Raw genomic sequence first — 25882 nt, forward strand, 5'->3', positions numbered from 1 at the left:
TCTTGTAGAGACAAAGACCGGCGCTAGAGGGCACATTCTCCTTGTTTTCCTTTATGCCTAGTGGATGAGCCACAGTACATAACAAACACAAGTGAATCACTCAAACACTAATGTCCCTAATGAGTATGTACTAAAGACCTAGTGTGTGAGTGTGCACATCAGTACTACCTGAGACATGCTGTCGTATTACAGCTTCATCTATTCAGTCTTTAAACTATGGTTCCTTAAAAAAAAAAAAAAGCCCATACATTATACCAAAATATTATTTTAATGATTTGCTTGCCAAGGGACTAAAAACCACTTAGTTCTGACTTCAAGATACACAACTTTTTTAATTAAGAAAAAAAAATGAAGTTAAAAGAGAGAACAAAACGAAACCTACCATGCATATTAAAAAATAACAGACACGTCCTTATGTGTTTAGAGCAGAGTTAAAGCAAACTGATGGTATAAAACAAACCTCACACCTGGTCTGAGTACGACCAGAGCTTTGCAGAAAGGTAGGAAGCAACTACAAGCAGCTAGTTCTTCGATAAACTGATTTTAGCATTCATGATTACAAACTCAGCTACAAGAGTTTACTAAGTCAACTTACCAATGAGAAAACAGCATTAGTTTCAGGGAAGGAAATAAAAGTGTCTACTATTTTATTCAAGCAACCGAAAGAAAAATAAAACAGGCAACAGAAGAATCTGTAGTTTAGTGACACAAGTTCCATCTACTTGGGAGGCTGAAGTAAGAGGACTCAGAGTTCAAGGCCAATGTGGGGCTAGAGTGTGTTTTAGATCAGGTTGGGTAAGCTATGAAAGTCTGTCTCAGAAAGAGATCTGGCAATATAGCTCAGTGGTAGAATGTTTGCTAGCATTCATTAAGTCCTGGTTTCAATTCTTGACATTGATTTGACAAATGAAAATAAGTCTGAATACATACCAAATTATCAATTAACAGACATCTTTAAATCACTGAGTTGTTTTTCCAAGATGTCTTCTATCTAGAACATAAAAGTTCTTATAGCTTTAAAAACATATAGATTATAGATTTTAATCATCTAATAGCTTCTAAATGTAATTATTCAATGTTCAGCAAACCAGGTAGCCACAGAAAACATGGTTTCTTCACCAATTCAACAGTTATCGAGTGTTCACTATGGCTACACAGTGTTGGCTGCTAGGAATACAATGGTGAAAAACAGACTAGATTTTTGAACTCAGGAAGAAACAACTAAATACAAAAGAAAAAGAACTACTATAAATTATATGGACTAAAATATTAACCTAGATTTGGGGGCACAGGATTGGGGCAAAACAAAATCTTTCATAAAGTTCCCAACATTTCCATCTATAAAATAAAATCTCACTGGATTTTATAAACACCGATACCTGTGGTAACTGATCCAGAGAAATGGGTGACAAGGCATAAACAGCATGTTTAAAACATATTCAGAAAAGCTTGTAACATGGTCCAGAAAAGACTGAGTATCTTCAAAATGGAGATAACAAATAATTACAGTATTTGTTAATATTTGAGAGGGATGATGCTCAGTGGTTAAGAGCACGGATGCTATCTCAGAAGACCCACGTTCAGTTACCAGAACCCACACGGCAGCTCACAACTGGCTGCCATTCCAGTTCCAGGACCCCTTCAGGCACCAGACACATACATGGTGTACAGACATACCTGTATTCCACAATAATCATACATATAAAAACCACAATAAAAGGAACCAGAAGCATCTTAAAGAGAAGGGAATAAATAGACCAAGTGTAGTGTTCTATGCAAACAAGGAAAATGGAATCAAACCTAAACCAAACCTTTAAGGAGGCTAAGTGCTTCCTAGAACAAAGTTGAAGCCACTCTTCATCGAACCTTCCTTCCAAATAAATACCAACCTTTCTATAGCACTTCTGAATATGTTAGAAACTGGTCTAAGTACTTCACAGGCATAAAGTAATTTATCCCCATAGCAACCCACTATTTAAGAACTATTATCATTATGATCATTTAATAGCTGATAACTAGCAAGACTAAGATTGTAACTCACAAGTCTGGTTCTCCTACCCGTGTCTCTAACCAACAGGATATAAAACTGACTAAACAGTAGCTGCAGCACAAGGCACAAAAATACCCCTGAACTGTGTGATCCAAGTTACTAGGAAAACTTCAAATACCTTGACAAGGGCGCTTCACTCTAGAAAAGTATTTATATGCTCACAACTGTGCAAATAAGGCAGCACAAAATGATTCATGAAAACCTGATAAGTTTCAATACCCTTAAACAGTCAATTAATTGACAGACTGTCATAGCTTTGTCAACTTGATACAGACCTAAACACACCTGGGAGAAAAATCTCAGTTGTGGAATTACTGCCATCCAAATGCTCTGTAGGTACTGTCTTGGTTGCTAATTGATGTGGGAAACCCTAGTCCATAATGGTCCATTATGGACCATTCCTAGGTGTAGGATGTACTAAAAAAAAAAAAAAAAAAAAAAAAAAAAAAAAAAAAAAAAAGGAGAAAAAAGTAGTTGAGCAAGACAGTAAGCAGCAGTCCTCCAAGGACTTTAGTTCAGTTCACACCTGTAGGTTCCTGCCTTAGTTTCCCTTCCACCATGGACTATGCTCTGTAAGGCAAATAAACCTGTTCCTCCCCTAAGTTGTTTTTGGTCATGGTGTTTATCACAACTAACAGAGAATCAAACCACATATTCAATAATTACATAAATTCAAATACAGTTTGCCTATTTGGGAAGAATTCTCCCACCAAAAGTTTTAACACTTGTACAGGTTTCTCCATTAGAAAGTAAGCATTACAAAACACGCTAAAAAACTAAAGCTCTTAGATAAGACAAGGCGCAGCACTGAAAACAGGGCAGAAGAACATTCTAAGAGTTCACGTCAGAGGCTGGTGCTCAGGGTGACAGCACCTTTTAGCAAGGTGTGATGGCTGGAGGAGATCCTCAGAGAAGATTAAGGTAATTCTCTCTCCTACAAATTCCCCCAATTGGAGGGTCAAGAGAGAAACTGAAAAAAAGTAGGGGTAAGAAAGGAAGGAAGAGAGGGAGGAAGGGAGAGAGGGAAGGAGGAAGGAAGGAAGAATGAACGAACTGCTACCAAAAATTCCAATCTTTTTGGTCCTCAGAATGAACCAAAGTAGTTAGAACTTGGCAACATCTCTGGAAGAAGACAAAGGATGTACATTCTTGGATTTCACTAGGTAATGGTTAAGAAACTGGTATAACCTCTAAATTGCTCAATTAGACCTCAGCATTTATCTTTAACATCTTCTACAGCTTGTACAAACATCTCTGGGACTGAATGACTGTTTTCTGTAACACATCTGTGCTAAAACACTGACAACATGCTTTACTTGTATCTGCTTTCTCTATTCTTCTTCCCCTTGTCAGTCTCTACAGTATTGTGAACACTCAAAATCAAGGGCTTACCTTAGTTGTCACTAGGATATACTAGATCTTAATCAAATACTGAAAAGGAGGAGCCTGTGGAATGATGCAGCATCATCAGTAACTGTATACGCTGACAATCTTTGTTCCTGTAACTTACCATGATCACAGAAGTTGGATTTATGTATGTCATAGACTTGCTATGAGAGATGAGTTAATTATAAGGTCTTTAGTTTAACTAAGAGAACAGATTCCCTTTTCCTAAATGGAACTGTGAACTTATACTAAGAATTTTCAAAATATTAATTTGCATATAGGTATGATTGAGTGATACTAAAAACCACTCGGAGAACTTATTCAATAGCATCCTGGCTGTGCTCCTGAATGCTCGCATCTTTTCTATGTCTTCTATAAAGAAAGCAGCAATATCACTACAGCAAAACTCCAAGGCAGCAACTTCATATTTCAGCACAGTTAATACTGTACCATCAAAAAATTCTGTATTTCCTAGGTCTGAGACATACAGATACAATACATTCCCCTTGTTTACAATAAGACAAAAGATCCTAAACTGTTTTGCAATTTTATTTTTTAAATCAAATTATATAACCAATGCCATGTACTATTTGTTAATGTTAGTGTTCTAGCATAAAAATACTTCCACAAAAGGAATTCCTTCCCCTAGTAAGATGACTACTAATGCAGCACATAAGGTTCTTAGTAATTCGGCTACTGTGGTAATCAAGGCAGCCAAGAAGAGAACACTGAAGACAAAGTAAAAGCCAGCCTGCATTTTTTTTTTTTCTTTTTGGAGTGGTGCCTTGCATTTTACTGAATGTCTGAAAGCTGAGTCTTGACCATATAAGGTTCTGGGATTCCCAAGGAAGAAAAAGCAGGGGGTTAAAGTAAAACTTGAGAGCCTGAAAATACATGAACACAGGTACTGAATTACCATGAGAGAGCCTGGATTTTTTATTCCAATTTTCTCACAATCCCAGCAATGTTACTGAAAACAAGCAAGCACACAAAGCAAATTCACAATGAATGTATAAAGCTGAGTACATACAGATTAGGTTCAATTTCCTCTTCTATTACATATACCTCCTCATTTTAATCAAGCATAAAGGTGGAATTATCTTCCTCTATTAACTTAAAGATCATTGCTGATGTTATATATCTCTGATGCATGATTCTATAAGTAATCAAAGTTTTACACTTACATTGCTTAAATGATCCTGACCATGTTATTGGAAAATATGCTTGCTTTTAACAAGGGATTGTTTTCTAGCCACCTTTCAGCTCTTACCTTTTTAGTGACATTATAACATTTTACCTTCCATTCTAGTTTATAGCTCTTAATTTACCAAACGTTAAAAAAAATCTAAAATAACAGTAGACAGAAATAGGTGAGGTCATCTTTATAATATAGTAGTCCTTGTGCCTAAGAAATATGAAAATTCTTTTTCAGTTCTATAGTGATCCCCCATCTTTATATTTTAGATCATAAAGTTTCCAATTCTGGAAGAAAGTTATTGGACGAATTATAGCCTATAAAATCTAAAGGGGATAACCAAGGTATATAAAAATCGATTTCTCCTGAAAAAAAAAAAATCAAATAAATGGTGTTGGCATTCCTTTCTTTGCAAGAAAGTGTCTTAGAAACCCACATGAAGCTATCTTCCCCACTGACTCAGAAGTTCTATAGGAAAAATAATCAGACAAGGACCCCAAGCAAGTGCCTTCCCACTACTCCCTCTCCCTGTCTGACAGGGTATTACTCTGTAGCCCAGACTAAACTTTCTCCTGCCTCAGCCATATTCGAACTAGGATTACAGGCATGCACACCCTTCCTGGTAACTGCATTATTTATAACTTATTTGCAAATTTACACACAACTTGTCTTTCATGTATACTAGGACAAAAAGAGAGAAAGGGATGTAAAAGGTTATTTTACAAAACTTAGTTTTGTATACAACTCAACGAAGTTAGGTCTAAAACAAATGAAAATATCAGATGCAGCTATTCATGTTAATATGAAAGCACAAGCTAGATATGCATGTGAGCTAAAGACTTGTTTTTACAAAATATTGTTCTTTAAATTGCCAAAATGAGTTTTTGTTCTTTTTCTCTGTTTACCACACTGCTCTATTGTTTATAACTTTTCAATAATTACTGGCTATCAACAATTTCCTTAGGTACTATATGATGGACACATAAAGACAAACTGTAAATGATGTTTCCAAACAGGAAGGATAATCCTTTTTTAATATGACAACTGACACATTTCTTTACAGGAGCTCAGAAAACTGGCAACAGCTTAAGCAGTAATAGGACATCGAGAAAATGCAATCTGAAGCTTTAAAAAAATGAATAGCAAAGTTTAAAAGAACTACTCAAAGGGGGAAGAAAATAGCAGTATGTCAGATACTGAACACTTAATATTGTCAAGTGACCATGAGTTGAAAAAATAGCAAATTATTAGAAAAAACTAAGTTAGATATACATTAGAAAGGCAAGAGGGAAGATGTAACTGGCCATGCTAAAGAACCCCAAATTTAGAGCACACAACAGATTTTTTTTTTAAAATATAAATAGAGGGATCTCTCTCTAATAAAAAAAAAAGATAAAAATATCTCTTAAAATTGGCTGAAATAATCTTTTTTATATTATTTAAATAAATGCCAACATAAACTTAGGTCTTTGTATATGTGCTTTAAGCAAAATACAAGTGAAAATAAACCTAGTTATCACTTTAACTGTAAAGGGTGATATCTTTCTACTGAATATCAACCCTCTTCACTACAAACATGACGTTTTAACTAAAGCTACCCTTGGCCTTCTTTGTCTACCACAGTAAATCTATTCTTAAGTATCCCAAACAAGCAAATGCACAGATCTTAAACTAAGAAATGGTCATTTATTTGCCCACCTGACCAACTGTGTTCATGTGTTCTCCTCACCAAAAACCTCAATTAGTAAAACATGCTGAATTGGAAATTAAGAGCAAAAGAGGTCTTAAGAATGCTTCTTCGTGTTCACGTTTTAGGAGTAGGTGGTGAATGATGTCCTCTTCTGCATTCCACTGGCTCAGGCACACAAATGGTATTCAGATAAATGTACACAAAACACACACATAAATAAGAAGAGATCCTTAAAATAAGCCTATGGTCTTGTCCTGAGTAAATATGAATTCTGCACTCTCATAAAAAACTTCCTGACATTTTCCTAAAGTCGCTGTACCAATTTACAACTTCATCCGGAGTTCTTCCGGCTCTCCATCCTCAGCAATGTCTGAGGTGGTCTGTCACATTAGCCTTTCTGACTACGTTGCATTCTTTGCTTGTGATCTAGCTGTGCTACGCCTCTCATGCCATTCTGTGTGCTGTTAACTTTCGATCACATTAGCCACTTCCTCCTACATCTACAGCGAAGAGGTTTGTAAATCTACCAAATTGGTTTAGCAACTACCTAGCAATTTTATCTTCTGACCCCTTTTCCTAAAAAAAAATTGTGATTTTTCAAAAGTGTCATATCATCTATCTACCTACCTATCTCTCTCATAAAAACATAGGGAAACAGAAGATATTTTATACATAAGAATGTCCAGGATTTTTGTCTGCTTTGGTTATTAATGACTAAGTGCTTACCAGAATTTGAGTAAACATACAAAACTTCAAAAATGCGGTGTTAACAGATGGCAGTGTACTTAAATCCTGAATAATAGTCTTACAAGCACAGTTTTTAAAAGGCCCAAACATAATGTTCACAAATATATCCTAGATAGAGAGTTGGGTTTCTGCCCATGATTCAGAAATGTTTTTCAGGAGGAATCTGCATAGTCTGTAATGATTCGCCTTAGGGACATGGCTTCTGGATAAGAACACTCTGAATTTTAACAGAAGGCAAGCATTTCTAAATAATGAGCAAGGTTGTACCAAGGAGGCTCAATCATCAGAGATTGCCATAAACCACAGTACAGGGCTGTCTGCCTATTAAAACTCCGTAGTCTCTCTACTCATCCGACTATCTGTAAATCTGTACAGATGAGAGTAGCCAGACTAAGAAAGGATGGAGGAATATGACTGTTACCTACAATAAAGTCCCTGACAAAAATACATACAAAAGAAAATTAAAACAACTTTTAGTAAAATTACCCCATATCGGGGGCTGAAGAGATAACTTGGAAGTTACTTGTCCTTATAGAGGAAATATGTTCAATTCCCAGAATCAACAAGCAGTCTCACAACTATCTGGGACTCCAGTTCCAATCTGAGGTTTCTTGCCTCTACAAGTACCAGGCATGCATATGGTGCACATACATACACGTAAGCAAAACAATCACACACATGTATATATGTATGCAAGTATGTTATATATGTTATATAAAATATTTTACATATGTAAAAAAAATTAAGATCTACATTTTACAAGTTTAAAAAATTACCTTGATCATTAACATCAGGTCAAATCTTTTCTTAGTTTTAGAATTTTTTTCAACAATAACATAACTAAAAATAATGTTGAACTTTAGAACTACCTTCAAAGTAGGGGGGAAATTTCAGATGTTATGGCTCAGTGAAAAAGAATGTTTGCTGCTCTTTCTTAGAACCTGAGTTCAGTTCCCAATACTCATGTCAGGTGGGCTCATACCTGATTGGAACTCCAGCCACAGGGCATCCAACATCCTCTGGTGGCATCCATAGGTATGTGATGTGCCTCTGATGTGCCGTGTGTGTGTCTGCACGTGCGCATGCATGTGCACACTGGCTGCTCTTCCAGAGGACTGGGTTTGATTCCCAGCACCCACATGGTGGCTCACAAGCATCTGTAATTCCAGTTCTTTGGCATCTGCAGGCACCAGACGCTCACATGCTGCACAAACATACATATAAGCAAAACACTCATACATATAAGATAAAAAGAAACTGAGTAGGTCTCAGTGTGAAATTATAAGCTTTTACAATATAACCCATGATTGGTTTTACAATAAAAGGCTTTCTCTAAACAATATATCTTCAGAGTAATTAAAACATTGTCTTTCCTGAAAATTCATTTCTTCCAGCAAGTGATAGCTAAAGCTACATATGTAACTATGTCCTATCTTTAAAGGGCATATTGTTTGTACTACTATAAGCATCTATAACCAACTTACCTAAACTAGGCTTTAGTTTTACTTTATTCCAAAATAGGAAAAGAACAGTTAATAATAAAAAAAAAAAGTTATGAATTTTTTTCTTGCTAGATTTTGTTTTTATCTTTCTGTCATCCCCAGTCATGTAAAACGTAGAGGTTCTAAACTTGGAATCAGATTATCCAAAAAAACAAACATGCATTTAGTAATGGAAAAACTGACTGAACAGAAAAGCAAACAGAAAAGCAGGTATATAAGCCCATATATTGGAAACAAAGTGAAACAGGAGCTTTTGCTAAAGCTCACATATTCCCTGATCAAAGCGTCTTATGTCACAGGACCGCAGAGTGTCGGTGATAGCATCACGGCCTGTGATTTGTTGGTTTATGTTGTACTTTAATCATTGTGTGTTGACACTCTTCAGGTTAAAGGTACTGAGGAGCAAGGGCTAATAAAAGTTAACTGTAAACCAAGAAGATCCTTCTTTCTTTCTTCTTTTTAAAAAAGATTTATTTATTATATAAGTACACTGTTGCTGTCTTCAGACACACCAGAAGAGGGCATCAGATCTCATTACAGATGGTTGCGAACCACCATGTGGTTGCTGGGATTTGAAGTCAGGACCTCTGGAAGGGCATTCAGTGTTCTTAACCACTGAGCCATCTCTCCAGCCCAAGACCCCTATTTCTTATCTAGTACCACCTCATATCATAATAAGAAGTTGCAGAGGCAGAGCTGTGTCTTTTGAGTCCTCTGGCTCCTTCAGCAGTTTCTTGAACCGGCTGACTCCTTGATTCAGTTTCAGGAGACAATGGGCCAACTAGATCCTTTCTGGCCTATCAACTGTCTTATAATTAAGCCCCAGAGGCTACTACAGTGATAGAATCTGGTTCAAATAGTTCAAATTCACTACAGAAATGTTTTTAAAGTCCAAAAGCATTTCACCACTATGTCCAAGTTCATTGCTGAGCTCTGCAACACAGCAGTCACAAGTGTACCCCACTTTGTTCATTGCAATAAGGAAATAATCCTTACAGAAGCTGAAAACAAGCTATTACACATTTAAACACCTCAAGATACAGCTATTCATTTTCACACTGAAGAATGTAAGAACCTGCTATAATAAAAAACTTGACAACCCAAATGAAGGCCATCTTCAATACCATATTCATTAATACACAATCCTTTAAGATGAGTGCCTTTTTATACTATCAAATGTATTTTTCATGCGTGATGTTAAGAAAACTTTATAGGATAGGAAAAGGGCCTATATGGGTCTAAGAAGACTGTACTCAGAGCTCACTAGTGATTGAGTTTAGTTAAGCAGCGAGTTCTAGGTTTAAGGAAAGAATATCTCAAAAAAAAAAAAAAAAAAAAAAAAAAAAAAAAGAGGGAAATCAATTAAGTAAAGGCGACCAATGTTAGCCAGTTACTACACACATTTGCTTCTCACATCTGTCAACAATTCCAACCTACATTTGGCAACTCTGAAATGTAATTTTACAACATATCATCTTCTTTCATCTTATTATTTAAAAGTCACTTCTGTAGGCTTTTAAATGTTCTTGAGCTGTGTTGACTAAAATGCTAGCCAAGATTAAACATCAAGATAGGTGGAAAAGACAAAACGTTGTATTAGAATTAGAATTCAGTAGATGGCAATGACTTCCTGGCTCATTTAGCCACTCACCACTCTTCCACACTCTGTACGCCACTCCTCACAGCCCTCAGAACACCTGCTCCCAACACCTTCCAGCAATCACAAAACACCCCAAACTGAAATGTACAAGAAAACTTGAGGGGTAGGGAAGACAGACAGACAGACAGAGAATTTATTTTTGGCATATGAATTCTTACGGTTTTTTTTTTTTTCTATAACTTTATACACTATTTTATTTAGTCATCAAATTTTAGCTCACAGAACAGACTAAGTTCAACACCCTGCTCCCCATCCAAACTCAACATACAGTTGGGGACATGAATGCTGCTCATCTGTATAACACAACAGCCACATATCCTCTGAACACCTTTCAGAGTCAAGCCTCCATCATTCTTCCCCCCTGCTCTCTTAGCTAAGCAGTAAGCTCATGGCATAGACCCTTCATTTACAAAGCAAACACATCAGAATCCACGTCCCACAAGTCTGCTTCCATTCAGGTTATTCTACTACTTTTCATGTTCACCGATTCCTTGTCTTAACTATACCTTTAGCTAATCTGTTTTGGAACCCAACTTCTACTAAGCTTACCAGCAAGTCAGTTCTTGTAGACTACTCAGCTTTGAATTGTATCCCCCTACCTCTAGCCTTATTCTTGTCTCAGTGCACCACTGTCCATGTTACAGCAAAGGCAATTTTTTAAATGAAAAAATGTGATTGTCTAATTTATACAGATAAATGTCTTTCAACACTTCTGTTCAGCACCAAGTCTCTGCATATGCTATTCTCTCTCTGAAGGAATCTCCCAAACACCTCTCTCATCCACCCTATCCTGGGGTAACTTTAGGTCCCTGGCTCTAGTGTGGACTTACCAATGTGTGGACATGTTTCCACAAGACTGTAGAACTATCACTCCAGGTCATTAGACATAGTAAATACACTGATGACTGCCTGTACGTTTGCCTATGTGCTCTAGTGACAGCAAGCTATACGAAGGCAATACTGACCATCCTGTCTGATATGAGAGCTACACTGAATAATGCCCAGGTTTCTGTAAGGTTTGGGACTGCCAATGCTTTAATTTATAGTAGTAAATAAACAGTTTCTACTCTAAAAAGCTAAGTTTACTTGGATATAATTCATATAACATACAATTATTTGTATGTGTGTGTGTATGTGTGTGTGTGTGTGTGTAACCAATTAAGGCATATAATGAAATGGGATTTGATGGATTCAGTTTTGCTTTGTTTGTTTGTTTTGAACAGGGTTTCTCTGTGTAGCTTTGGCTGTCTTGGAACTACCTCTATAGACCAGGCTGGCCTCGAACTCAGAGATAATGTGTGTGCCTGTCTCTGCCTCCCAGGTGCTGGGATTAAAGGTGTGAGCCACCACCACCTAGCTGATGTATTCAAAGTCGTCATCAATACAATCTTAAAGCATCTTATTCACCCTATCCACTAGCAGTACCACCACACTTTCCTCAACCTGTATTAGCTTCCAGCAGTTCTGACCTGTCTGTCTCCATAGATCTGTCTACTGGAAACACTTCACATAATGAAATCTTACAGATTTACTTCTAAATATTAACAGGTAGGTTTTTATGTGGACATGCTTTCAATCAAAAGACATTTATGTAGTGTAGAATTACTAGGCCATACACAGAAATGAGATTGTTTCAAGAGTGGGGCTTTGAGATGGCTCAGTTGGAAACCATGCAAGCTTCATGGCTTGAGTCTGATTCCCTCAATGCACAGTAGGCAAGAGCTGACTGATTCCCCACAACTGTCCTTCACACTGGCTCCAGTCCTTGTACACGTTCTTTCTCTCACACACATACAAGTACAAATTTAATAATTAAAAAGTGGCTACATGGTTTACATTACTGCCAACAGTGTAGCAGGGTTCCAACTTACATATCTAGACAACATGTTCTTTTTTTTATTATAGCCATCCTAAAGGCTATGAAATGGGTATCTATCTCACTGTGGTTTTGACTTGCATTTTCCTGAAGCCTAAGCAACTTCCATTTGTTGAACAGACCGAGTACTGTTAGAATTTGTTTTGCTGGAAAAAAAAGTTATCTCTTTGAGCACTTAATAGTGTCTGGAACTGTGCTAGCTAGTTTTATATCAACTTAACACAAGCTAGTGTCATTTGGAAAGAAGACCTCTTAACTGAGGAAATGCCTCTAAAAGACTGGCCAATAGGCAAGTCTGTAGTATATTTTCTTATTCAGTGATAAATGTAAGAGGGCCCAAGTCATTGTAGGTGATGTTGTAAGAAAGACGACGACCCAGCAAGTCAGAAGCAGCATTTATCTCTCCATGGCTTCTGCTTCAGTTACTACCCTGGCTGTCACTGATGATTTTTTTTTAAAAAGGTAAGAAGGAGAACAGATTTTTCTGAAAATAGTTGGAACTACAACAATGAATGAAACAATAAAAATAGACAAAACAGTCTTAGAAACATTCATCCTTAGAAAGTGGATCAGAAAGAAAATGATCAAGAACTCAGAACAAATCAGAGGAAACAGGTTCAAAAGTAGTTAAGATATAAATGAATTATTTATCAAATAGTTTTTTGATATTCTGGGCTAGGCCCTTTAAAAAAAAAACTAACCCTGTTTGTTTTCAGTTACTGAACTATTATCATTTGTTAACAAATGCCAATCAAAAGCACACTGGACATTGGATAAGAAATAAGCAGTGTCAAATACAAGATGATCTAAATATTTGTTGCATGGAGTTAACTTCTAATTTAAATGGATAATGGAATTACACCAATGCAGATTATGTTAACATTTTTAATAACATTTTCAAACTTCTAAAACATTACGACTAAATCTTTTTAAAAATGATGTTCTTCTTTTTAAATTAATTAATTATTAGTTCCACATGTGGGCTTGGGACCTGCAGAAGGAAGAAGAGGGCATGGAACCCTGGGCCAGGAGTTGGAGACAGCTGTGCATTGCCATATAGGTCCTGAGAATTGAACCCTGATGCTCTGGAAGAGCAGCCATCTCCTCAGTCCCCTAGAATTAAATCTATGTAAAGACGTGACTCAGGCATGTGGCTGTGGGTAAAAGCACTTGCCATGCAAATGTTTTCATGTGAGGTTTTCAGTTAGAGTCCCCAGAACTCATATAAAAAAGCCAGATATGTAACATGAACCTCTGAAATACCAATGCTCCTAAGAGGATCTTAGAGACTCCCTGGAAACTCACAGGCCAGTTTAGACAGCTTGGACCGTTAGTGGAAAAGCAAGAGTTGCCACCTCAAATCAAGTGGAAGGCAAGCACTGACACCAGAGCTGTCCTACGACTTCTACACCTACATTTGGGCACGTGTAGAAAACAAAAAGTGGGCAAGAAAGAATTCTTTTATCCTGTCTCTCCCAACTACATTTTACACACAGAGAATCATAAAACAATAAAATAATCTTCCTATGGGTGACATGGAGAATGACATCATCCATGAGTTTAACAGATTTATGTGTCATCAGCAGTCTGGTCAAGGTCAGCTTTCCACATTCCATATGCTAGGAGCTTTGCTGGAAAATAGTCTTCTATAAACAAGTACAATAGCAACATAGCATTTCAGGCAAAACATAAAACTTTGATAACATTTTTTTCTGGAAGCAATCCAACGAATATAAGAGTTAAGATGAACAAAGAATAATATTTTCATGCTATTCCATGAAACAGTGGAAATGATACTAAATATTCATCAATTTAGAAAAATAAATTCAGATGTACAAAGCAAAATTTCATATAGCCATTAAAGGTAAACTGTGTATCAATGCTGATTAACAAAGATGTGTAATTTTTAAAATAGGTTATAGACCAAAAAACTAAGTATGATCCCATTTATAGATAATCACATACTTGTATTAGCATGAGTTTACTAGACTTTGAAGAGGCGGAATGTTTGGCTAGCACTAAATATCTTTTTTTTTCCTATGCTGTTTTAATTACCCAAACATTTCTATTTGCAATAATATGTAACAAGAAGTACAAATGAAAATCATGTTGATAATAAAAAGATAGAGGCTGAGACAGGAGGATCAGGATTTATTTCAAGGCCAGCCTGGACTACGTGAAACCTTGTCTCAAAAGTAAACTAAAAAAAGAACCACAAAAACAAGTACAGAAGGCACTGAAATCTCAATGATGCTTATAGCTTATAGACTTTCATATCTATGATAAGTACAATGAGCTTAGATGCTTTAATGTGAAAAATGGTGGCTGAGAAGATTAAGTTGCAATAGGAATTTTTAAAAGAAAAGAAAGGAAGTTTTATTTTTGGTTAGATTTCCCAATGTACTTTGGAAGGATACAGAAATGTGATCTGTTCAAAACTAAACAGATTATGTTAAAAAAAACTACAAATTAATTAACATGTCTCTAACAAAATACAGCATCCAAATCTGGGCACATCAGCATTAACATTTTGTTTAGGGGAAAAACATATATACACAAATATTCAGACTGTCAGGTGTAATTCTGACTTGGAAAACCTAAAACACAGACAAAAGAATATACTAGATTCACTATAAATTCAGAAACAATTTACATCCAGTGGGAAAAATACACAAAGAGTTAACTAAACTGTCTCTCGGAGGGACTCTTTCTGATCCCGTTCTAATTAAAAATAAGCTTTGTAAGTCCACAAGATGGACCTTATGCCTGGCTCCACTGACAGGGCCATGATCCATGGCTAGATAATAGGTTATAGACGGAAGGGAAGAAGCCAGTATTATTATCCTGCTCGGACACAGATTTAAACAGCTCTGTAAGTTCTTATCTTTATAGCAACAGCTTAGTGCATCTCTCAACTCTTTGTTTTGCAATGACAGAAATCAATCTAGAAATCCACAACTAGTCAATGTGCAGGGATAAGAGACTATGGTAGGAAATCTGTATCAGATATCCTCTTCCCAAGGATAGGAAGACGAGAGAAAACTGTTTTCATGACATGATAGGAAAGTTGAACTCAGGGAAACTAGAGAGAGGTCACCAGGTCCCAATTCTAGCTAAGAGCTATCGACAACTGATAGCCGCTTGGATCAGGTTGTTTGCTTGTTTGTTTGTTTGTTTGTATACCTACATGCATAGCACTAAGTGGGCTTAAAAAACAAAGCCCATGAAATTGGGAGGGGACTGTGATAGTAGGATGAGAAAAGCTGGAAGGGGGGATGCATTTCATCGAAACACCTTATGTGCATGTATAAAATTCTCAAGCAGTAACAGTTTTTAAATAAGTTTTGTAGAAAATAGTTACTGATACCATTATTATCACAATCTAATTCATCAGATACAACTCCAAATGATCAACATTTTCAAAATGTAACTTTCGTGAATACATTTCAATGCAGAGGATATTCATAAACTGATGCTCCATGAATTCAACGAATGTTCCAAAGCACAATTCTGAAGGATATATGTTTGTGTGTAAAAACATAAACATAAAGGTGATTCGTTAATGTGCACATATACTTGTATATTAGTTTGTGAAGAAATTCTTTCCTACATGGCTACCAAACTTTACGAAGGCATCAATCCACACCTCATCAAATCCAATCTCCCTTTATTATCAAATCCTACAGAGAGTTAACAGTTTGTACAATCTTAAATTCTTTTAGGAGACCATGTTAAGCAAAAGGCAATCGGATCAATATGAAGTAATATTCAAGCTAAAGCTTTCTATTTGGTAAGGCTCTCTCCACAAACTCTCTTTCTCTAGCACACAACACACTTTAAATAGATTACTAAAAAGGTCACAGCTGAGAAATGCTTTCACTGCTTTCCATGGTTTCTAGTGAATGTCATTTCAGAAATGCCTATATGACACATGACAACGTGGAATGTCTCCACCCATGAAAGAACATTTGAGTCAGGCAGGCACAGAGGGCAGCAATACAGAGAGAAGCCTGACTTTTTATGGCTAGCCAGCTCAGCAATGAAAAGATAAGCACCCAAAATACTAGTGAGGGAAAATTCTGGCATACGAGGATCCATAATGAAAACGTTCAGAAAAGACTCTGTAATTAAATCACTACTATGTATGTATTACTTTTATTGATATGCTACCAAGAAATCCTTTCCTAAATGAACACAAAGGATGTTAGAAGATCTTCATTTTTAAACTAAATTACATAAACTTGGCAAAATTATATTTGTATTAGTAATCACTAATATATTTCAATTTTAAAATAAATTTAAAATACAGATATTGTACTGTAATAATAAATACTTAAACATAAGGTGTTGGCATATGCTTTTCTTTCTTCTTTTTTTTAATTTTGGAGACAGGGGCTCAGACTGTAGCTCTAATTGTCCTGGAACTCACTATGTAGAGCAGGCTAGCCTCAAACTCACAGAGTTAGGCCTGACTCTGCCTCCTGAGTGCTGGGATGAAAGGCTGCCTCTGATACATTTTTAATGCTGTAATTCCTGATATAGTTGCCAACACAACTTATCAGTTCATTTTCAATGAATTCTACTGTTAAAATTACAATATTTGGGTATTTTTAAAAATTAAGACACCGTGCACCTATGCAATAAAATCCAGAAAAAGAAAATGAAGAGAAAGAATCAATTCAGGAAACTATGTTAAGGAATTTTCTATTTTGTCTGAAGATAAGATATACTTCTAATAGCAGGTAGTCTATAAATGCTAAACATATGGTTTAGAATGTACAAAGAATCAGTGTTCTTCAGTGGTTAAAAACATTCACACTCTGTGCTTCAAGCTATGCCATAATAAAAATGATCTGGGCAGTACTTCCCGAGGATAACAGGCACAGAGACTGATGGAAGCATGTAAATATGGACCAATGGTTCCCAAAGGCTTTCACAACCCCTGAGCCCCTTCAGATAAACTTCTCATTTCCTACCCTGTTTCTAAGAGACACAGTGCTTAAACTGATACAGGCCCTGTTCAAAGCAGGACATGGGGCACTGTTCTGGGCTCTGTTCATCCTTTGCTACAACTGTACTTTCACCAAAACACAGAGAGCATCTGCTGTCACTCTGGAAATGTTACAGACTGACATAGGAACCTTAACTGACCTTTATTTTGATGCTAATCCTTCTGTTAAAAATATCCCATTACTTTATGAAATGATACCAGATGATCAAACTACTTGTTTTAAATTTGCTGATGGAGCAAAACAAAAATACAGATTTTGTTCTTTTAATGACTGAAATAAATATGTTTATATAAATGAGAATCAATTATGAGCAATAAATAAATCACATTTTACATTTCATCAAAATAAAAAAAAATCTTTCATCATTTTCAAATTAAGACCAGAATTGTAACTCGGCTATACTTTGTAATTCGTGAAAATATATAGCTTGATATTCTTATTAATAAGAGGCTCCCAACTAAAGTTAATAATGATTAACAACTTACAAGTGCATCTTAACAGCTCAGAAATCACTTTAGATAATGTTATTAGCATTTTGTGTAATATCCTGTATGTCCTGATTACAAATATCAATGACCACTGTACACAAAGCAAATTGAAGTAATTATGCTGTAGAGTGCTGACAAGTTGAGATAATTTTTTCTTTTGACACATGACCTCACCATGTAGTCCTGAAACTCAGAGATGCACTGGCCTCTGCCCCCCAGTGTTAGGATTAAAGCCAGGCCTACATCCATGCCCAGCTGAGACTGTCTTCTTTAACACTGCGGACTTGAGCTTCATATAGTTTATATCCAAGAACCAAATGTACACTTAGGTATGAAAACCACTGTAAATAAATGCATAGCAAATGTAGTAATATAAACTGTCTCTAGTAAAAAAAAATGAAAAGAAAAACTAAATTCTATATTCTGAAAAAAAGTATTTTTGTAGTTAATTTCCTTTGTAAATTAAAAAAAAAAATCAATATTCCTTATGTTCAGAAAACAATCTTAGCACTTCCTAAAGTTTAGAATAACTTCAAATCTTAGATTAATTTAAACATATTACTATTGCATTTTAATTACCATAAAAAGATCTCAAGTGTTAGTTAAAACAAAAATAGATTAAGGAAAAAAATACTTGTTCATGTTTTTTTTTTTTTATTTACCTGATTTATATGGAAAATTCTCAAATAGTAATCATCAATACTATCTCTAAAATGTTTAAAAATGGTTTTCTTCTTCAGACTTAAATTAGGGTAGCAGGCATGGCGGCACACCTTTACTGCCAGCACTCAGGAGGCAGAAGCAGGAGCATCTCTGTGAGCTAGGACTACATAAAAAGACTGTCCCAAAAAAGGAAATAAAAGCTGTCGGGTGGGGTGGACTGGGGGGGGGGCGGTCTAGACTCAGACCTGCTTTAGAATTAGTTACTGTAATTCACTGTGTTGACAACCTTGAGCACAGGAAGGAACTGTGAGAATTAAAAGTGATACTGTTTCTAAAGCACTGCTTCTCAATAAGACACTGGTAAGTCCTGGCTACTGCACAGTCAGCCCTAACTTAAAATAAACACAAAGGAACTGTTAGAGGTCTTCCAACCTGTGAAGAGTATATCGCATGTTAACATCCTATCTCTTCACTGTGATTATGTAAAGAAAGGTTTAAGAAAAGATGGCTATTATTTTTAAACAGACTCCAGAGCAATGAAAGGAGCACCTTTAAGATGTGGCAGGAAATAACATTCTGTAGTAGGAATAAAACGTTTTGTCCTATGCCTCATAAAGGTTTCTAAAAGCCACTCCTTTGAAATCATGTAGATTTGGAAGCATGTTTGCTCCTACTGAATAGAGCATGGCAAACATGGAAAGAAAGGGACGTGCAAGCTTCCTCTGGGCTGCCCAGCGCTGCTTCTACCTGGCTCCCCGACAGAGAAAATGCTCAGTCACAGCTTGCAATCATACTGAAGCTAAAGCTCAAGAAAGATAGTCTTGGTTATGACACTTCAAAGTCAGACCACAAAACTGTTGCCAGGAAGCACAAAGCCAGCAACTGCAGCGAACACTCTAACAGCAGCAATGCAGGCGCTGTGCTGCACCAGAACACCCCATATATGGCTACGCTGCCCACTTACTGTGTGAAGTAGGGGCCAGTGTGGGCTTGGAGACTTGTTTATTAAATTTAAAAATGGATTCTAGATGATTTCAGTAAACAGTCTAATGAGCCATTAGCATAAAGTATCACAGCTTTTCTAAAGGAAAGTATACAGAAAAACATTGCACATTTCAACACTAATTCTAGTACTTTTATAACTAATCCACTGTTTCTAAAACTGTAACATCTCATGACAAAAATAAGAGGTAAAAGGTAAAAACTGAAAATGTATTCAGTTTAAAACAGATTGCTCTTATTTAGCACCTGAATTATTCTGCAACAAGGAACTCAACATTTACTGCTTCTGATGTCTCAAAACTATATTACACTATTCCTACATTTACAAAGAAGCTTTTAATGGGTCCCTTACACGTTTACAGAACTTGTATGTAAGAGCACAATGATTTAATATTAAGTTTATGTACAAGTCTGTCTACTTGGAAACAGAGGGGGGTATTACTGTAAAATTACAAAAGAACACTTACCATTTAACCTTGGATTTCACTATAGAATCTACCTCAGGTTCTTATAAAGTTGTTAACTGAAAGTATTTTCTGCCACTCAACCAAAACTTGAAGCTGGTTTAGTACTTTTTAATAGAAGGGTATATTACCTACAAATACTATAAATACCAATTAGAAGAAATGTACTAAACATCTACTTCCAAGCTTTTCATTTATTTCATAAAGACACAGGTTCTATAATATTGGTCCAATATTCTAAATATCTGGACAAGCAGGCTTCAAAAATATATACAAATAACCATGACAATTCTTTATAAAAGGAAATAAAACAATTCAATAAAAATGTTTAGTGAGTCAGGCCCTGGAGACATAAATATATGGAAGAATGGGTCCTGATTCTTCTAAGTTTGAGAAGGCGAGCTTCTATCCTGTTAGGAAGAAGTGCTTTAAACCAAGGTGGCCAGAGCATAAGTACACAAAGTACCGAGTACCCCAGAGGAACACAAGTGTTTCTGCACCTCAGCTACATAGGTTCGAAGCAGTTGGCAGTTGGATGGAACCTTACAGAAAACTGAGCTGGTAAAGAAAGGAAAGGTTTTTTGGCAGAGGAAAAGAAATGATTAAAAGCATAGAAATAGAAAATTAAACACCTAGTTCCAAACAAAGTAAGACCACCAATTCCACAGTTACGAAGCATAAGCTAATGACAGTGAGTTTTAAACCTCCATTGAGGAGAGGGACAACACAGGATTGCTAAGATTTTTCTAAAACTATCTGCATCCTGGACTGAAACATACATGCATGCATGCATATATACATGCACATATAAAGATGAAAAGACAATGCTAGTCCAATACCGGATAAAAGTATAACTGCTTGGAACAGGTTGATAAAAATCAAAGTAGCAAAGAAACAAAGTAATACAAAGGTAATTGTGGTGAAAAGCCAGATGACTAAGTGGACATATATCCACAGGAACAATGAATGAAGGAACTGAAAATTTAACTTCATCTTGACATCGATGGCGCTAACAGAATGGAGATGTCCATGAAAAGATAGCGCTCAGTGAGGAACAATGTTTTAGTCTGAACTTGAGGGTGAAATTCAGGATAATTTAAAACTAAAGCTGAATATTCAGATTACATACTCAATCTCAAGACACAAACAAGTTTACAAATAAATTATAAAACATGATAAAACTTAGTTACAATTACAAAAAATGTTCTGAAAAGTAAGCATTTCTTAAAGAAATGTTTTGTGAAAACAAAGAAGTTGTTAGCCTATGCCAAAAAGGACTATATCTGAATATAGAGGACTACTTAAAGATATATAATTATATCTAAAGATTACATTATATCGTTATGTTACATTTTATATCAATAACTTGGGTGCTGTAGAAGAATGGGAACTGGAAATTGACTTGAAAATCATTGGCACAGAGGAAAAAGTTAAGATTCTGAGGTTAAAATAAAAAAGCTAAACTTCAGAATATCATTCTTGCCTTTTAGGTATGCCAGTAAGGGCCAGCCAAAGGCACTCTACCATAACCCTGTAAATGTTGACAATGTTTACAAAGCATGCTAAAATACGGGCATAACCACATGCTGTAAGTAAAACTCCGTAGGTGAATAGCTGCCAACTAGCAAAACTGAAATTGTACTGCAGACCTTAGGTTCAGAAACATCAGAGTGGTATCCTATACTTGGAAGAAGAGGAAGAGTAGTCAAGGAACCAAGACAGAAGTTTGCTTTCTCTCCATATGGATAGCATTTCTATAGGAACTGTAGCTGGGTTTTCACAGCTTTCAGTGAGCACTCATTCAACCAGCAAATAACCCTTTAAGTACAAAACACTTATAAAATAGGCTACTAAGTGTATCTGTGGGGTCTGAAGTACCGAAGCTTCTGTCCTGGGAAGAAACGGAGGTTATTCTACCCAGACAAAGGTGAGTCAACATGCAAATAGACTAAAGAAAAACTAGACTGGTAAAATATTTTAGCTATTTTATGATCTTTTGAGAGTATTAAAATATTTAAGGACCAGTCACTAAATCAGTCATTTTACTTTAGCTAATGAAGACAAATGATGTTAGTCATTTGAGAGACTTCTGAAAAGCTTAAGATCCCGTGAAGAGGAGGTCTAAAGCAGATCTGGTTTTGTTGCGTACTTATTTTCTTTCTTTTATAAAAGTTATTTTACTTTTATTATTTTTTATATACACTGATGCTATGCCTGCATGTATGTGTGTGTGATGGTGTTGGGTATTGAATGTCTTGGAACTGGAGTAGCAGTTGTGAGCTGCCATGTGGGTGCTGGGAATTGAAACCAGGTCCTCTGGAAGGGCAGTCACTGCTCAGAACCACTGAGCCATTTCTTCAGCCCCTCAATGCTTCATCTTTTAAGGACTTTGGCTTCATTGATTTCAAGAATGCGCTCTATGCCAACAGCAAATAAAAAGGCTTTATACAAATGGCACAAACTTAGAAACATCTCCTTACATGCTTGTCAACTCAAACAAAATATGCACTCACAGAGACTATACCTACATTCACCAAACCACTGAGTTCAGTCAATCAAGAAGACTGATAAACACAAGCCTTTAAAAGCCAACTTCAGGTCTTTTCTACTATCTAAACCGATATTGCAACATTAAAAAATGTAAGACACTCTCCTCTTCCTCCAAGTCAATACAATTCCCCACAGGGAAGAAACTTTACATTTCTACTTAGCAGTTTTAGAAAATATACTGAAATAAACCACTATCTAATTATTCTGATATACAGTAAGTGTGTCTCAAAACCAATTTTTCACTTAAACTTGACAAGGACACGTGAAAGACTACTTGAAGATTATTTTTTTAATTTTATATAAACAAAATTTTTTAATGCTGACATTGATTTCCTTCTCAAAACCATGTTTTCAGATCTAGAGTTATAATGTGCCTTAAGCTTTAAGCAAATGGACTTTGCATTACATTAAAGAACCACCCTATATTTTCACTTGGTGACATTCTAAATTCCAGATCTGTCCTGCAGATTGTCAGGCATTTCAATCCTTCCAGTCAGCTTTGTAAACAAAGGCTACGCCAAACTTGATATGGGAATTTGATTAAATAAAACTTTAAATGGTCATCACTTATTAAAGCAGGAAGCAATAAAAGAAAAATACCTCCATACCATGTCTTTTTAAAAGGTATAAAGTTAACAGGGACAAAATAATAAAGTACAAAGTGCAAAGCCTTAGGTTTCAACCTCTGTTTTTAACCACACTCTTATTCAAAACAGAGTTAGGCTCTTCCACACAACCAAGAGGAGCCTGAGAGAGCGGGAAAAGTCTTTTTCACTGTAAATTTCCTAGTAAGTCCAAGTTGCTTAATATGAAAATAGAAAGAATCTGTTATGGCACCTATTAACAGCACTTAGAAGTTGCTTTTCAGGCAGATCTCTAAGGGTTCTGTTGCTTTTGGCTTGTTAAAGGCAAAGCAACATTATCTCTGGATTGCCAATAGTTTCTCCTTATTTGGCTAACATTGAGAGATCCCAATCGGACTACTATAAAACTTTAACATGCACAAAGCATCCATTTTGAGAAAAGACCGTGATTAGCTTCCTTTTTTTCTCCCCCCACCCCATCAAAAAAAAAAAAAAAAAAAAAAAAATCAAAGTTTGGCAACTGTCTTTGAGGAGTGCAGTGTTTATTCTTGTCTTTCCTAGCCCGGGTGAACACTCCAGGAGCGAGAGCTCAGGGATCTGTGTCTCTGCGACAAACTTCCAGTACAGGAATTCACCGACGCTAGCTAAGAGGTGGGCAAGCCCACTTGGGAAAGCTTCCTTATCTGATACACTACCAAGCCCCTCTCTTTCAGCCACTACAGATTAGCTAATTACACCCCGTTTTCCCCTCCCCAGTGACCAAGAGTAATAAAGGAGAAAACAGGAAATCGTTCGCTCAGGGCACCCGGCTTTAGGACTCTTGATCACTATTATTATCATCCTCATTTGTAATCAAGTTCTAAAAAGTACACCAAGACCAGTGCCCACCTACAGGTCAAAGGGGGCCATCTGCCCCAAGAGTCCCTACCGCTCCCTGTTAGTGGATTTTCAACAATCCCCCTCCCCCCCCCAGTCTACCACTGACACCGGGCCTCGGCACAACCCATTACACTCCTGCTTGGCTGGACCCAGAGTACCAGACACACGTCCTGGGGGCCCCAAGAGGACCACAGTCCATTTTGCCCCGCGCCCAGGAACAGCAGCCGGCTCCCCAAACTGCACAGGCAGCGAGCGAGCGGCTCTGAAGGGGGCCCAGAGCCCCGCGCCCAGCCTCCGCCGACGGAGCCGCCCCCTCACCCGCAGCAGGGAGTCTCCCGCCACCCCTCGGCCTCAGCACCGGAGCCCGGAGAGGCCCGGGCGCGAGCACGACAGCGGGCCCCGGGGTCCGGGTGAGGGCGGCGGGCACACAGACCTGGTGCAAGGCGGTGAGTCCGTCCACATTGGCGTAATTGATGTCGGCGCCGCGGTGCAGCAGCTTGAGGACCTCGTCCGTGTCGCCGCTGGAGCAGGCGGCGAGGAAGACGGCGCCATCGTCGAACTTCACCTTGGTCTTCTGGCGCTTCACCACGGGAGGCTCGAGGTCCGTCTCGGAGCCGATCCAGCGCTTCAGCTGCTCGTTCCGCTTCTGCTTCGCGTCCGCCATCTTCATCCCCTCTCCTGCCGCCGGCTCTTCTTATCGCGAGCGGGGGAAGGGGGCGGCGGCGAGGGAGGCGAGGGGACGCCCGGGGGGTGTGCGACCGTGTCTGTGAGAGCGGGCCGGAGCGGAGCCGCGAGCCGGGGAGGAGACGCTCGAGACTTCCAGTATCCCACAGAGCACTGGGGCGAGCCCGGCCGAGCGGGCCTCTCTTCCTACCACAGAAGCCCTCCCGCCCCCGGCACGGCCGCCCATCAGCCGCGGCCCGGCTGAGCGTAACTTCGCGAGATCGCGGCCGGGGAGGCGCCCTGCGGCCAGTGCGCATGCGCGCTCCCGCCTCGGCCCGGCCCAGGAAGAGCGCGGCGGCCGAGTGCGGCGGGGGCGCTACCGGAGGGAAGCGGGTGTGGCTCGGGCTGCGGGGGCTGGGCCGCTCCTGGAAGGGAGGAGGCTGGGAAGGAAGGTTGTCCAGCGGGACCGAGGACTCTGAAGACTGCCGGTCGGGCGGCGAGGCAGTACCAGGCCGACCCGCCTCCGGGGCTCGTCGGGCCGCGCGAGGCGGCTGCCCAGGGCGGAGGGTTTTCCTATTGGCTGCGTGATTTGAATGGAGTGGACACGGGTCGCGCATTAGGTGCTTGGGGGTGCTCTTCCCGGGGGACTCAGGTGAACCCCGGGCGACCTTGATGAGAGCGTTTTAAAAGTGGGGTCGAAGTCGACTCCACGGCCCCCGGTGACAGTGACCGAGGTGATCGCCTGCTGGCAGGGGATGACCTGCGGTAATTGCGGTGGCTTCCTGCTAACACCCACTGCAGAAATGTCTTTCCTCTTAGGCTTGCTCGGTATTGTTGTTTTGTTTTCCCTGTCTCTTAAGCCTGTTTTGATTTCTTCTTCCTTCATCGCTTTCTGCCTGTGTGGCACTGCCCATTGGGGTTAGTTCAGCCTTGTTAACTGCTCCTGACCTTTTAAGGGGTTTATGGTTCCAGCTCCAATGCTTTCTATGGAGCAAAGACCAGGCGGCGTCTAGAATTCAAAAGGAATGTGGATGAAGGCAGTTATTTAGACCGATATTTATCCAGTACATATCTAATAAGTCGTGACTTCCTAGACTCCGAAAATACAGTGCATATGATTTATTTGAGCCCATTTCTTAAATTCTCGTGCTGTAAAAGATATTATCATAAAGAGATGTTAACTTTGCCTTTTCTAAACCCTCTCCCCTCACGTACACTTTAGATCTATAATGTCATAAAACCCTACCACTGAATGGAAGTTTGGGGAATCCTCTAGACTGTAAGCCCCCCCCCCCAAAGAAAACAGCTGTGATTCTGCTTTAGCCTTGCCCCAGCCGCCTCCCAGTGCTGGGGATACAACAGTGAAAAGTCATTTTCTTACTCTCAGCACGTTGCCTTTCTGATAGATTATATTAGAAGAATTGAGTAAAAATCCCAGGAAACCACTTTTCTTACAGAACTGAATATTCTG

The 25882-nt window shown here is 38.2% G+C and overlaps 1 protein-coding gene across 11 annotated transcripts in view; it reads right to left on the reverse strand.

Moving 5' to 3' along the window:
- PPP1R12A (protein phosphatase 1 regulatory subunit 12A) overlaps positions 1 to 24636 on the reverse strand; it is a gene marked incomplete at its 3' end in the record, with an annotated part of 99433 nt that extends 74797 nt beyond the window's left edge. For all 11 annotated transcript variants that reach the window (XM_080935673.1, XM_080935671.1, XM_080935672.1 and 8 more), the window contains exon 1: positions 24182 to 24636. In XM_080935673.1, the coding sequence (XP_080791799.1) occupies positions 24182 to 24418 (237 nt within the window). In that variant the 5' untranslated portion in view covers positions 24419 to 24636. The remainder of the gene's footprint in view (positions 1 to 24181) is intronic.
- Positions 24637 to 25882: the final 1246 nt, after the last annotated feature.

This window comes from Micromys minutus (genome assembly GCF_963924665.1).
Source record: "Micromys minutus genome assembly, chromosome: 22".
Lineage (NCBI taxonomy): Eukaryota > Metazoa > Chordata > Mammalia > Rodentia > Muridae > Micromys > Micromys minutus.